Source organism: Neltuma alba, unplaced genomic scaffold (assembly GCF_004799145.2).
Source record: "Neltuma alba isolate B1F8T4 unplaced genomic scaffold, ASM479914v2 tig00013260_pilon, whole genome shotgun sequence".
Taxonomy (NCBI): domain Eukaryota; kingdom Viridiplantae; phylum Streptophyta; class Magnoliopsida; order Fabales; family Fabaceae; genus Neltuma; species Neltuma alba.
In genome coordinates, this window is record NW_021637553.1 from 34,758 (window position 1) to 49,947 (window position 15,190).

At 37.2% G+C, this 15,190-nt stretch overlaps 2 protein-coding genes across 2 annotated transcripts; both read left to right on the top strand.

Annotated features, from left to right (window-relative positions):
• The first annotated feature begins 1,932 nt into the window (after window positions 1-1,932).
• LOC114735917 (kinesin-like protein KIN-14I) lies at window positions 1,933-7,962 on the top strand. The gene is made up of 20 exons (XM_028923704.1): window positions 1,933-2,050; window positions 2,561-2,727; window positions 2,808-2,945; window positions 3,022-3,249; window positions 3,338-3,409; window positions 3,661-3,729; window positions 3,902-3,982; window positions 4,099-4,311; window positions 4,565-4,673; window positions 4,760-4,933; window positions 5,013-5,119; window positions 5,211-5,387; window positions 5,499-5,662; window positions 5,741-5,994; window positions 6,088-6,251; window positions 6,368-6,545; window positions 6,748-7,243; window positions 7,367-7,477; window positions 7,566-7,666; window positions 7,952-7,962. Exons 1-20 carry the CDS (start codon window positions 1,933-1,935, stop codon window positions 7,960-7,962), a joined length of 3,132 nt encoding a protein of 1,043 aa, XP_028779537.1.
• A 2,976-nt stretch (window positions 7,963-10,938) lies between these two features.
• LOC114735920 (probable protein phosphatase 2C 5) lies at window positions 10,939-14,209 on the top strand. The gene is made up of 8 exons (XM_028923708.1): window positions 10,939-11,146; window positions 11,854-12,107; window positions 12,248-12,419; window positions 12,506-12,723; window positions 12,803-12,910; window positions 12,995-13,120; window positions 13,212-13,444; window positions 13,650-14,209. Exons 2-8 carry the CDS (start codon window positions 11,898-11,900, stop codon window positions 13,867-13,869), a joined length of 1,287 nt encoding a protein of 428 aa, XP_028779541.1. The 5' UTR covers window positions 10,939-11,146; window positions 11,854-11,897; the 3' UTR covers window positions 13,870-14,209.
• Window positions 14,210-15,190: the final 981 nt, after the last annotated feature.

Genomic DNA, 15,190 nt, shown 5'->3' on the forward strand with positions numbered 1-15,190 from the left:
TATATTAAGAATCGGGGGTAGTATTATTTATCTCTTTTATATGAATTTGTCTAAAGCGAAGCATAAAAAATTCACCTAAATTTCACATGAACGGTGTCCTTCACTTATTTTCTTTTATTTGATATATGTACTCCTCTGGTCCTAAATATAAGACTCTTAAAGCTAAGAGTCTTATACTCCTCCAGTCCTTAATATAGGACCCAATTCTTGAATTGGTTTTAGTCCTAAATATAAGACCCATTTCTCATATTTATTATTTTTCTCTAAATTACCCCTATGGATACTCCCTCGACTATAATTAAATAGAAGATGGAGAGAGGGTATTAAAAAAGATGATTATGATATTTTAGGAAAACTATGTCACTTTTCTTATAATTAACTAACTTACCTAACTTCTTTAATTTAATCAAATTAGTTAAATGGGTCTTATATTAAATACCGGAAGAGTATTTAGGACCGGAGGAGTATCTCATTCACTCACATATTTACCTGATTTTATAAAATAAAAAATGATACCCGTGCTTCCACTTTCAATTTTTTATGCATACAGATTAAATTTGCACATTCACGTATCTGTATTCAGGCCCGTTTGTCAATCACACGAAGGCTTTTAATAAGATCCTGATTTTGACACGTGTCATTTTGATGCCTGGCTCCAGGCATCATTAAGAAATATACTTATTGCCAAAACATCGTGAATATAGCTTATTAGACCGTTAACATGCAGCTTTCCCGCCAAAGAGAGGGTATAATTAAAATTTTGAAAGGAGGGCATTTTACTGATCCAAACGGATAAGAGCAAATATGGATGATAACGGCAAAATCTAGACTCCTGGGCCTTTTTTTTTTTTTTTCCTGGAGAGAGACCTGAATTTAAGTTTATAAATTTATACTATTAAAACAAGTTTTAGTTTTTTTTTTTGGGTGAACGAACAATTCCTAGTTTATCACGGCTGTTAAGTTCAAGTAATCTATATATTTTTTCACCTTTAATATTTTCCTCCAGTGTTAGGAAGTTTCCAACATTAATTGGGATAAAAAATTAATTGAACGATAAAATGATATTTGACATGATTTTGAGATTTTTTTTGGGTCTAAACATCACTTTAATATTAAAGCAACTTTTTCCCCTTACTTCCTTTTTTTTTCAGATTTTAATATATTGAAAATGACTTTTAATGTATTATCCAAACAAATTTATATAGATTGACTTTTACAAAAATTTATTTAAATATAAATTATATTATACTAATTGATTTTCACTACAATTTCAATTTGTAAGAAGGTAGTTGGAATGAAAGTTATTTTTACCATGTCAGTACAAACACACCCCTAGTAAATTTGGTTAATAATAATAATAATTTTTTAAATTAATGTTTACCCTTTCACACTTTCTATTTAATATTTACAGTGATAAATAGAGCTAGTACATTATACACATCACTCGCTTAAGAAGGAGATAATAAATTTCGGAAAATAAGATTTTCTCGGCCGTTGAATAAATAAGCCGCAAGCCACCAAGCGAGAGGCTCGGAAATAGGTTCGGTGCAGCTTTTCTGGGTCAATATTAGAAACATAACTTGAGAGGGAGAAAACTCAAAAAACACGTAGAAAGCGAGGGAAAGGATCACGATATTCAAACCTCCATTCTCTTTCTTCTCGCTTTCTTCAATTTCTTCCCATTCTGTTTTCTTCTTTTATAACTCCACATCAAACCTCTTATTACGATCTTACTTCATCTTTATTCGTTTTCTTCTTTCCCTTAAAATCTAGCTGAGAATTTTTATTTCCAATCCCATTTTCCGCTTCACATTGTTCCCCCCCGGTTTTCATGAACGGAGCTTTTCGTTTCAGTTTATCGGATGACATAGCATTTATAGCAGATCCTGAGTCTCCTGGTGGTTTGGATTCCTCATTACTTGGTGAGTAGTAATGGCCGCAGAACAGGTATTGCCATTTTCGGTGTTATCTGTTGTTGAAGATGTTCTTCAACAGCACGGGACCCGATGGAGTGATACCAACACGACGTCAAGGAAGCTTGAACCATCTTGTGTGTAATCTTTTCAATTCCTCATTTGTCCTTCCTTTTTTTTTTTTTTTACTCTAATAGTCTGATTATTAATTTGACATTCAACTTTAGCACGTGATCTTAATATGAAAATATCATTTTATTAATTCAATTTTTTTTTTAGTGGCATAAGACTATAAGAGTTTTGAATACCTCTAATTATATTTTTCATTAATACCATAAAATACATTGCGCCTCTTTACCAAGCATGTTGGTTTCAATTGAAATTGCAATTTCTCAAAGCATGTCTGCTAAATCTTCGCTTTGAATTGTATCCATAAGCCCTCAACATTGAGGGTAATAATGGAAAAAAACAAGGATGATCATTCCTAGTGTGAATTCCATGACATGCAGTAGTAAAATAGAACTACCAGTACATGGTTTCTGAAGTCACCATAGTTGGCAAAAAAGCTACTAATTTGGGAAGGTCTTTTGCTCTGATATAAGATGTTCACGATAAGGTAACAGAAGATGGTATTTATTATTTTGCAGGCTTAAGAAGGTATGAAGCAGCTGGGTGGCTACGAAAGGCAAATGGAGTAGTTGGAGGGAAAGAGTTTCCAGCTGAGCCTTCTGAAGAAGAATTCAGGATTGGTCTGCGTAGTGGCATAATCCTTTGCAATGTTCTTAACAAAATTCAACCTGGAGTGGTACCCAAGGTATGATTCAGTAGAACTTTTTTATGCGTCATACATCCTTTTCTTTTCGGTGACATTTATTGCACTTATATGTATGTTAGGTAGTTGAAGGTCCCTGCGATTCCGATGATGGAGCCGCTGCACTATCTGCATTTCAGTACTTCGAAAATGTGAGGAACTGTCTTGTGGCTTTGCAAGAAATGGGGCTTCCAACCTTTCAAGCTTCTGATTTGGAGCAGGTGCTTATTTGTATAAGCTGAAAAGTTTTTTTAACTACTTTGAATGAAATCAATAACAGTTGTGATATGGTTCCAGGGAGGGAAATCGGCGAGGTTAGTGGATTGTGTCTTGGCAATCAAGGCATATAGTGAATGGAAAGAGGGAGGAAAAATGGGTTCATGGAAACATGGTGGGAATATAAAGCCGCTTGTTTCTGGAAGACCATTTTTACGCAAAAACTCAGAACAATTCCTCTCCAGTTTAACAAGAACCACAAGTGATCAATTTACATGCAGTGATCTCGGCCATGATCGCATCGAAGGGGTTAGAGAGCTATGCCTTTTATTAATTAATTGTTTTGCCCGCACGTGAACCAATAACCAATATTTATATGACTTGGCTTGAATTGTAGGGTTCAATTCAAAACTTGAATGTGCTACTTCGGGAATATTTGTCCGACAAGAAGCCTGAAGAAATTATCAACGTAAGGGTTTTTCACTCTTCTAAATCTGCACTTACATTATTATCACCATCTTCATCTACAATAAATTTTTTTAACGATAATTATATGCATTAGATTTTAACAAAGCATAAAGTTTCAGCCGATTTGTTGTACCACGTACACTAATAATTCGTACTATTTATGTAGCTCAAGCACTCTTCCCATCTTCCTCTATTCATCTTTGATTAAATTTATGTATTTATCTCTTTCTTATCTCTCTGTCTCTTTTTCAGGTAGTGGAGTCCCTGCTTCGCAAAGTCACCGAGGAGTTTGAACGCCGCCTATTAATACAGGATGAAATGGTGGACATCAAGCTCTTTTTAATTTCGCTCAACTTCATATATAGTGATATGCTTTTGCAAAGAAATTTTGCACATTTCTCCTTTTTTTTTTTTTATCCATAGAGATTTTCTCCAACTCTTGGTGTCCATGAATCTGATTGGGTTTTCTGACAATTTTTCAAAAATTTGGTAGTCGAAAACAAATCCAGAAGATAAGGCCGCAGAATCTGAAACACACGACTCGATTTTAAAACTTGCTTCTGAGGATGAGGAGGTAAAATTATTAGATTCAATATAGGATCCTTCAAATGCATGCTTTGAATATTGTTCGTCTAAGACGCATTGCCAAGATCTCAACAACGTGACTGTTTTGTCTAATATATTATGAAGACGGAAGAAAAGGAAGATGTGCAGCCTAAGCAAGAAGAGTGCTATAATGAAAATCACTATATCAGTGAAGAATCAAGACTCCAAGCTCTGAACGAGCAGCAAAAGTTGGTTTCCCAACAACACAAAGAAATCCATATTAGTGATGAAGTAACAAGAATCCATGTTTCGAAGAACCAACAAAAGTTGCTAGCACAACAACACAGAGAGATCCAGGTAACTTGCACCAGGGGCATACTAAAATTGGTGTAAACATGTTTTGAAACATAGTGAGGTAAAAGACCATAAAATTCTGATGTCCCCATTTTATAGGGCTTGAAAATTATTGCCCATCATACGAAATCAGGGATGCACTCCTTACAAATGGCATACCAGGAAGATTTCATCTTTTTGAGTGCGTATTGCTAAAGTCCCTCGTAGATATTCAATAATTTTGGACTAAAGTTTTAGTCTCCTATCTAATTACTAGTTACCCTTAATAGGTAAGCATGTGCGTAGCCTAGCTTCTGCTGCTTCAGGATATAGGAGAGTTCTCGAAGAAAATCGCAAGTTATACAATCAACTGCAGGACCTGAAAGGTGGAATTCAAGTGGTCCCGATGTTCTAATTATAATTGTTAACTTTGCTATTTGGATTCTCAATTAAATTATTTTATTTTTATTAGGAAATATTAGGGTATACTGCCGAGTTCGACCGTTCTTTGGGCAAGCAAACAATGCTGGCTCTGTTGGTAGCATAGAGGAAGGAAGTATCTCAATGATAGCACCTTCCAAGTATGGAAAAGAAGGGAGGAAAACGTTTAATTTCAACAGAGTGTTTGGTCCTACAGCAACCCAAGGTTGGTCTTCATCTAATTTGTGATCACAATCATTTGCTGCCTGGTAAGCTGTCTTTATCACTCTTATTTTCCTCTGCAGCTGAAGTTTTTGAAGACATGCAGCCTCTTATTCGTTCTGTTCTGGATGGCTATAATGTCTGTATATTTGCTTATGGCCAGACTGGCTCAGGAAAGACTCATACTATGGTGAGACATTCTGACCATGCTGTTACAATTTAATTTCCATCACTTGTGAGAACTATGTTAACTAAGTTAGTTCATGTATTAATTAATGCAGTCCGGACCAAATGATCTTACTGAGGAAACCGTGGGGGTAAACTATAGGGCATTAAGAGATCTTTTTCTACTGTCACAGCAGAGGAAAGACACTATTACCTACGACATTGGCGTTCAGATGCTTGAGATCTACAATGACCAAGTCAGAGATCTTCTAGCGACAGATGGTGGCAACAAAAAATATCCCTCTATTCGAACTTCTTTTTTTATTTGCAAAAGGAACTATATGTGGGAGTCATTTCTAAGACGATTTTCTCATTCATCTATTGTTTGTCCTTAATAACTACGTAAGTTAGATATTCGCAACAGTTCTCAAAACGGAATTAATGTACCAGATGCAACCCTCGTCCCCGTTTCATCAACTTCCGATGTCTTACGTTTGATGGACCTAGGACATAAGAATCGAGCAGTTAGTGCTACTGCTATGAATGATCGGAGTAGTCGTTCTCATAGGTGCACTCTGAGTCTAACTTGGAAGTACAAATAACATTTTTCCAAGACACTAACTTCAAATGTGTGTGATAATCGCAGTTGCCTGACAGTTCATGTTCAAGGAAGGGACATGACATCAGGAAGCCATCTTCGTGGCAGCATGCATCTCGTTGACCTGGCAGGAAGTGAGAGGGTCGATAAATCCGAGGTCACAGGTGACAGGCTCAAGGAGGCTCAACATATCAACAAGTCACTTGCTGCCTTAGGAGACGTCATTTCTTCGCTGGCTCATAAGCAAGCGCATGTTCCTTATAGGAATAGTAGACTTACTCAACTGCTTCAAGATTCTCTTGGTATGATTTCTTTTATTCGCTAGCATTTTTCTTTGTGGCTAATATGGTATTTTCTGTGACTATGAATAATGAGCTAAGTTCTGTATACCTCAGGAGGGCAAGCCAAGACACTCATGTTTGTACATATTAGCCCAGAATCTGATGCTCTAGGAGAAACACTCAGCACACTCAAGTTTGCAGAACGCGTCTCCACAGTTGAACTTGGTGCTGCTCGAGCTAACAAAGAGAGTTCAGAAGTGAAAGAGCTTAAAGAACAGGTTCTTACAATTTCTCAATCACATAATGCTAAGAAATGCGTTCTATACTATATCTGGAAGAATAATCCACTCGTGTATCCATAGTTTATAAGTGTTACTACTGTCATCTTTGCCAGATTGCTGGTTTGAAGGCAGCTCTGGCAAGAAAGGAAGGAGAAGATGAACCGCTTCCACATTCTGTGAATAGTAGTCTGGATGCCCCAAAATTCAAATCTTTCAAGTCTTCTACTACGCAATCTGGAGGTCATAGGAAACCCCAAGACGATTCTGGTAGCGTGGAGGTAATATGGATTTGTAACTTTGAAATCAAATTTTCCTCCTTCATTTTCTTTAACTCTTAATTTGTATATCTAAAATTGGAAATTATCATCACTAGACACCTCAAAAGTATGACATGTTAGAGAATGAGTTGACCAGACACGTCCAAATTATATTTTAATTAATCTCAGAGGCGAAGCTTACTTGTATATGAACTATGATTAGAGCCAGAAGAAAGTCAAAACGAAGTTGAAACGACGAAGCTTAGATCTCCAGGACATGATCATGCATTCACCTCCCTGGCCACCTGCAAGTAGTCAGAGGATGAACAGTAAAGAAGAGGATGGAGAGTCAGTTTCTGGGGACTGGGTTGAAAAGATCGTGGTGAACAGGAATGACAGCTTAACAAGTGATGATAGCCTAGTGGGTCAGTGGGAAGCAGAAAGTAAACAATCTTCTCCCTTGCTGAGTCCTAGTTCTCTTTCAGACGCTTCAAAAATATGCTCGGAACATTCCTTTAAAGTTACATTGAATAAAAAGGATAGCCAAGACTATGACATGGCCACCACAGATGACTCTGATGATCCGCTTGAGGTTGCAACTAGCGATTCCTCAGAATCAGACTTGCACTGGCAATTACATATGCCAAAACCAGCCAGTAAAATCAATGGAATAGTTTCTAAAGTTAAGAAACCCACCACCCATCACAAACTAGTAAAGAACGCAGAAGCCAGGTAATCAATCACTCCTCTTAATCACAGTTCAAATCTATTGCATGTTATAGTTTTATGTTATTTCTACTCTTCTACAATCTATTGACTTTAGTTAACCTTTCCTATAACTGTAATTGCAAACAGGAGCATGATTCCATCTTTGATCCCTGCACCGTCAAGGAAACAATTGATGATGAGTCAACCCAGAAAGCAGGCAAGTCCTATTGATGGAAAAAGAAGAACCGGGAATGCAAAGTGAGGTAGCTATTTCAGCATCCTTGTGTAAGATTTCATTAATTCTTGCCTTTTGCCTTTCTGATGTTCATGTAGTTATGTCTTGTAGATGGAACTTGAGTCTTTGTGCGCGAGAGAGAAAGAGAGGGGATTTTTCCTTTTACGTTGGAGGAGCAATAAACCAGTTGCTCGGCTTCTCTGGTGGTGAACGTGAGATCTTTTACATCCTGTTGGAATCAATGTGTTTTAGTGGCCGGATTTTTGTGGCCTTTTTTTGAACCCAGAAAAGAAAAGAAGGAAGAAATACTCCTCTTGCGCTTTGAAGCAGGAGCATGGCCGCTTGGGAAAGAAGGGGGAAAAGAAGATAAAGTTGTATTTGGGGGGTTGGATTTTGTAAATTTATACGATCTTATAGGCAAAAGAAAACTCCAAAGTTTATAGGATTAATGTGATTTTTATAGACTAAATAACTCCAGTTCTGTAATGTTCTTACAGGATTTGAGTGACACGTTATGAAAACCTTTTCAATGCTAAGTTTAGTTGAGCCACCTAATATTGACCTTAGTGCCAATGTGAAATGACAATTTTTTTCTTTTCTTTTGTTTTTTTTGGGAGAAATCAGCTTGCTCCTACACATTATTGATATAAAAAAATCACTACCTCGTGTCTCTATTATAAGTCATGTCCGAGAAATTTTTCATCGCGGTTTTTCTCTTGGCCCACCGAAAAGGTTTTTCTCCAGAACTGCCGTATGTATTGGAAGGCAGTCGTTGACGTTCTCTCCTGTAAAAGGATTAATGAAAGACAACCTTGGAAAACATTGGTAAAATGGTAGTTTTAAAAAAAAAATGTAAAACACAAAATTTTAACTATTTTTATTGCGTATGAGGAACTTAAAAATAATTTATTCGAAAAATAGAAAAAAGCGTCTTATTTATAAAAGCATGGAATCAGCAATGATTTCGAGGTTATATTAATCGCAAAAATTTGAAATAGTTCTTAAAAAGATAAATAAATGAAAGGGTCAAAAGGGACGTTTTATTTTTGCCCCAAAAAAGAAAGAAAGAGGGTGGGAGGGTAGAGCCGGGAAAACGGGCCGAGCCCGTCGGGCCGGCCCTTTTAGGCCCTGAAATTATGAGGGCCGGGCTTGATATTTTTCTCTTAAAATGAAACATAAGCCCTGGAGGGCTGGCCCTGGAGGGCCGAGGGCTTAAAAGGGCCGGCCCTGGAGGGCCACGGGCCGGCCCTTTTAAGCCCTTTTATATTTTTTTTTATTTTTAAAATTTTTTTATATAATATTAATGTTATTAATTTTTTACATTGTTAATAATATTTCAAATATTTAGTTATTATTATCATTTTAAAAGTAAATTTAGTTTTAGATAATAATTTATCCAATTAAATTTTTAAAAAATGGGTTAATTTGGACTTTAATAATGATTTGATTTATATTATATGCGTTGATATTTTTAAACTATATATATATTTGATAATAGAATATTTTTATACTTATATAACTTGTGATTCTATAATTTGAATTAGAAATTCATGAGTTTTAACAGCAATGTTTCTCACATTAAAGTAAAAAAATAGTTAGATTGCAAAATTTAAAAATAAAATTCTTATAAAGAAGAAAAACTTGATATTTTTGTTACGAAAGAAAAGTATACTTATGAAGAAAAGTAATTAATTATAGTGATGATGAAGTTTCAAAAGATTAATAATAGTGTTTATTTATTGCACAATTGCATTATAGATAAAACTTTTAGATGTTGTTATCTTGTTAATGAATGTTTTAGATGTTCTTAGATGTTGATGAATATTTATATATGATGATATTTTATATATGACTTAATTTTATTCATATTTATGTCTTTTATTAATAATTTCATTGATTTATTTTTATAAAAAATATGATAAATATAAAAAATAGTATTTTTTCTTAAACGGGCCAAAAGCCCGCGGGCCGGCCCTGGCCCTGGAGCTTAAGGGCCGGGCCTAGCAAATTAGAGTATTTTTAAAATTCCAGCCCTGGAGGGCCGACCCTTTTAAGCCCGCCAGTCCTGAAGGGCCGGCCCTGGAGGGCCGGGCCGGCCCTGATTCCCGGCTCTATGGGAGGGGCGGATTAGAGAGGCGGCGGAGGCGGGGCGCATGGGCACGGCTTGTAACGGAAGTTACAGGAAGTTGAGAGGCGGGGGAAGGCCCCAGCAGCGAACGGCGACGCAGATGATGGGCTTTCCAGCTGGCTCCTCATTGTCACTGTGTGGCGAATTCTTCGGAGCCATGGGCGGTCCAGCCCCACGTGGCTACGTCACCCTCTCTCCCACTCTCTTCTTCTATATTATAAAATTAGAATCATAATTTAGGACCTGTTTGGATGCTCTGAAACCGTGGTTTCAGAAGCACTTTTTCGCAAAACGAGATAACCTCCTCCACATATTTACTTCGTAATCCGTAAAAACACTTCTGAAACCATGGTTTTGTTTTTATCCAAACACTCTCTTAGTGGAGCAATATGAGACGAAAACAGATAAACTGGTAGTCTGGTTGTAAGAGACAATCAAAGGCCAATAGAAATCCTTTTTTTTTTTTTTGGGGGGTGTTTTCACAGGCCTTTGACTTTTGCAGCTCTCTCCCTTTCCTGCCCTTTTTGCATTCTCCAACTCACTCCCTGCCATCTTTTTCCCAACTCTTCTCTTCTCCCTTCTCAAATTTCTCGGCCTAAACTGCTCGTGTTGTTAAAAAGATAAAAAAAAATTATAAAAATTTTTTAATAACAATTTAAACAGTCTTTAATAATAAATTTCAAAATAAAAAATGATAATTTTTAAAATTTTAAAATTTCAAATTTTATTTTTTCTTAAAGCCTCATTATAATTCTTCCAAAAGATAATTTAACTATATTGATGATTCAAAACTAATATATATACACCCACACATGAACTTTTGTTCTTTCTTGGCGCGTGTGTCTATATAGTTTATATATCGGGTAAAAGAAAACTAGACAAGTGGAGGGTATTCCCACTACTGCGCCTGCCACATTCAAAGGAAGATTTTGCTGAGATAAATCTTCATCCCCTTTCATATTCACGGCATCCTCATACAATTTTTTGGGCACAAACTATCCAATTAACCCAAACTAAACCCCAAAATATTTCAACCATTTTGTTTCAAAATATTATTTTTATAGTTAAAATATGAACAACGAATTTTAAATCCTACCATAGATCTCCGGTGTTTAATTAGAAACACATATTATGTGAATCAGCAGTTTATTGCGTTGGCCGAAATAAATAAAGTCACCGAATACTTACCTTATACGAGGGTATTCATCGAAGCTCAAAAAGCGAAATGTACGAGGGTATTTATGTAATTTAGAGCAAGGGCATTGTGCTTCCGTATATTACCACGAAGACTAGGACAAAAATGTCACTATCGGAATCCTCTGCCCAAAGGGCCTCTTTTCCGCGTTTCCTCTCGCCCTCTCTTTCTCTGGATTTCTCTACCAATCATATCACAGGCAAGCTCTCTTGCTAGTTGCTTCTCTCTGTTTTGGGCTACTAGGGTTTATGAGCATTTGATCTGAAGCTCAGCTCCTGGAAATGATTCTAGAATTGGAGGGTTAACATGTATGATACGGCCAATCCACAATGTTGAATCGTCCGCCTCGATCTGCTGCATTTCTCACTTGTGAGTTCAGTTTTTACCTTTTCCCTTAACTTTATCATTTTCATTCCGAACTTTCATACCAATTGATTCTTGTCTGAAGAAAATTATAAAATGCTGCTCAAATCCAACCAATCACGTAGGACCCTTCGATGGATTTACTACTATCCTTCTCCTTTCTAAAATGCAGCTTCATTGGTTTGTGGATATGCATGTCGTAAGATGGAATATTTTCGGAGCATTCCGAGAAAGTTGTTAAAGTTTGATTTTTGTGAATTAGAAGTTGGATGCGTACTTGTGATATTTGTCAATGCCTTGGTTTGAAATTAACTGTTCTGGCTGAATCATCCGATCATGATTTATTCTGATATTTCACTTTGCCCCAATAAAATTGACTTAAACAGAGAAGTTTTTGCGGACCTTGTTTCGGGGAGTATGGTTTTGTCTTTTATCTAAATTGTAATGTATATCACCAGTGTTCCATGGTTTTAGATTTATGTCCCCAGTATGGCATTCTGCTTCATAGGCGGCTGAAATTAATGGATCTTATTTTAGAACTAAATCATGCGTGATGGTATACTTAGGTCGTTTCATAAGCTGGATTTCGCCATTTCCTTTCCTGTGGAAAGTACTAACAGTATAAGCCCTGACCAGGAAAAGAAGCCCCGGATCATTTCGATCTACCAGCAATGATATCCCTGTTAATGATTTATTTTATGATTGATTATTAGGGTTTCTTCAGTGGGTTTCCAGAAATGTTGAATTTTAGACCAAGATGAGTAAGACAGAATTACCAAGGACGAAGGCGCCCCCGGTTCCTTTGGCAACTTTGATTGGCCGCGAGCTCCGGAATGAAAAAGTTGAAAAACCTTTTGTGAGGTATGGACAGGCTGGTTTGGCAAAGAAAGGGGAGGATTACTTTTTAATCAAGACGGACTGCCAGAGGATTCCTGGGGATTCATCAACACTGTTTTCTGTATTTGCGGTATTGTTCAATCTTCGTGTACTTGTATTATTATATACGTTGACTGGCATTAGTGTGTCATTTCTTCTCTATGACCAGGCTGATTACCATTTTCTCTCAGCATTTGTTACTGATACTTACTATTGGCTCTCGTTTGGCAGATCTTTGATGGGCATAATGGTATATCAGCTGCTATTTTTGCAAAGGAAAATATACTTAATAATGTCATGAGTGCAATACCACAAGATATCAGCAGAGATGAGTGGCTTCAAGCTCTTCCTCGGGCTCTAGTTGTTGGGTTTGTGAAAACTGACATAGAATTTCAGCAAAAAGGTACGAAGGCCTCCAGTTATATTTCATTGTGTGGATCCTCAGACTATTAACGCATGCTCATTTTGACAATCTAATTTTGTTTACAGGCGAGACTTCTGGGACTACAGCAACATTTGTTCTGGTTGATGGTTGGACTGTCACTGTTGCATCAGTTGGGGATTCTCGATGTATATTAGATACCCAGGGAGGTGTAGTATCTCTTCTGACAGTTGATCACAGACTGGAAGAGAATGCAGAAGAGAGGGAACGTGTCACTGCTAGTGGTGGTGAAGTAGGAAGACTCAATGTATTTGGAGGCAATGAGGTATGGCACAATCTACTTCATCCTTTATAAGCAGGGCTTACTTGATCTCATTTGTTTTAATTCCTAAATATGTATACAGGTAGGACCCCTTCGCTGCTGGCCTGGCGGATTATGTCTTTCTAGATCGATTGGTGACACAGATGTCGGAGAATTTATTGTGCCAATTCCCCATGTTAAGCAAGTAAAGGTGAGGCAGTTTTATTCTTAAGAGTATATAACCTTGAGCTTTATGTGAAAGTACTGAGTTTCAAACATTTTCTTGGTTACTCAGCTTTCAAATGCTGGTGGAAGACTTATCATAGCTTCTGATGGCATTTGGGATGCCTTATCTTCTGATATGGCTGCCAAGTCTTGTCGGGGTCTACCTGCAGAGCTTGCTGCAAAGCTGGTAGTTAAGGTGATGCATACTAGGTGCAGTCTTTCTATCACTTTGAGAGGCGTCCAATTATGTTCTTGTGTTAATGCTTTGCTGTTCCTCCTTTCTCCAGGAGGCTTTAAGGTCGAGGGGACTGAAGGATGATACAACTTGCCTTGTTGTAGACATTATTCCTTCAGATCATCCTGTATTACCACCAATTCCGAAAAAGAAACATAATATGATAACTTCACTTCTCTTTGGGAAGAAATCTCAGAACTCCACTAACAAAGCTAGTAATAAGCTGTCTGCTGTGGGAGTTGTAGAGGAGTTATTTGAGGAGGGTTCTGCAATGCTTGCAGAAAGGTACGTTACGCCAGTAACAGATGCTTTGTCCAGCCCATAACTGCTGCATTTAGATCTGTATACTATACGTATTTGCGTAATGCCTGCATCCATGCGTTTTGTGTGACAAGTGGTAGGATGAAAATTGTTTTTGCCTCTCTCCATACAATTTGGATGGGATTGAGTTTTAAATCTTGACTCTGCAAGTTTGTTGCTGAAAATGCAGGCTTGGTAAGGATTTTCCTTTGAATGCAAACTCTGGGATTTTCCGTTGCGCAGTCTGCCAGGTGGATCAACCTCCTGGCGATGGTTTATCAGTGAACTCTGGCCCTTTCTTCTCGACCGCATCTAAGCCGTGGGAAGGTCCGTTCCTCTGTGCAAACTGCCGAAGGAAGAAAGATGCCATGGAAGGGAAAAGGCCTAGCAGACCCACAGTGACAGCATAGTAATTGTCTAATATTTTAGTAACATAGTAAATATTAGTATAATTTTTGCCTGGCAGTGTGAGCATGTTTGGTTTTACCTTTTTGTTGGTGGTTGAATACCACAGATGTGAGGTTGAGATGGTTTGATAGGTGTGTTGGTGGTTGTTGTAAGTTTTGATTCTGGCTTGTGCTCAGCTGTTGGACCGACTGACAACAAACGTGGTCTAGTAGATAAGTTCTAATGGTGTGTTTGCTAACGGCTTGAATCTGTAAGTAAATCCAAATTGAAGACAGCATCGCGATATGTTTCTCAATAGTACATGGGTCCTTTCCATGTAGAGAGATTGATTATGTTGAAGTACACACAAAAGTCACCAATCTCTGCAACTCTTCTCTAGTTGTACCTGTCATGAGATGTTCTGTGGCCCCCATGCGACAATGACGTAGAAACCAAAAATTACTTCTCATACTCAAATTAAAGGATACAATAATGAACAATAAATGCTGCAGGTGGGGGAAGAAAATATCAAGTTTTTCAAAATATGATGAATGAAGTTGCGAGTCATGAATAGAATTTGATATATGATAAAGCTCACTTGTTTAGTTATCTGAATGTCGACCACAAAAATGAGTAATTAATGCCGGACTAAAGGCATTTGATTAATTTTAGTAGATTAATACAGTATTAAGATTAATTGGTTAACACGTAATTATCTGAGCTGAGTTGTTATATATTAGCTAGTCAGGTTAGTTGCCACGCCAGATTGTTGGGAGATATCATCGAGGCTATTAGGCGGACTTCACAATGTTCCTCTGCATGTATAAGTAAGCTGTATCTGGCTCGTTGTCGCACTGTTGAATAATAATCAGCACATTTTGTTCAAATTTTTCTCCCTTGCTCAACCTCCTAATCGTCCTCCAGGCCTAAAATTGCTTCATTTGGAATCAGATATATCATATATATTTTTTGAAATAGAAAACAATTACTAATGGGCCAATCTCCTACAGTTTAAAGGTCCTAATTCCTTAATTTTTCCCAGAGGAGGTAATACACCAGCTAATAAATCGAGATGAAATAAATAAGAAAAATTTACTTATTGTAAGACGTGGGGCTAAATTACCTGAGCATTTGAAGAGAATGAACCTTGTAAATCCCTCGAAATAAGGCATTATTCACTCCCACGTCTCTACCGTAATTTCCCACTTCTTAACTCCATTGTGCAAGTTTATAACCCACAATAATGTGCTTCAAATTCCTCCAAGCTCAACACAACACGATGGAAGAAAACCCAAACGCATGCAAGAATCCTATTGCTGCAGCTAACATTCCATCAAATTCTTC

Coding starts and splice junctions, on each gene's coding strand:
- LOC114735920 (XM_028923708.1), top strand. CDS start 11,898: ATGAGTAAGACAGAATTACCAAGGACGAAGGCGCCCCCGGTTCCTTTG. Junction 12,108..12,247: donor CACTGTTTTCTGTATTTGCG/GTATTGTTCAAT, acceptor CTCGTTTGGCAG/ATCTTTGATGGGCATAATGG. Junction 12,420..12,505: donor CATAGAATTTCAGCAAAAAG/GTACGAAGGCCT, acceptor TTTTGTTTACAG/GCGAGACTTCTGGGACTACA.
- LOC114735917 (XM_028923704.1), top strand. CDS start 1,933: ATGGCCGCAGAACAGGTATTGCCATTTTCGGTGTTATCTGTTGTTGAA. Junction 3,410..3,660: donor AGCCTGAAGAAATTATCAAC/GTAAGGGTTTTT, acceptor TCTCTTTTTCAG/GTAGTGGAGTCCCTGCTTCG. Junction 7,478..7,565: donor AGAAGAACCGGGAATGCAAA/GTGAGGTAGCTA, acceptor TATGTCTTGTAG/ATGGAACTTGAGTCTTTGTG.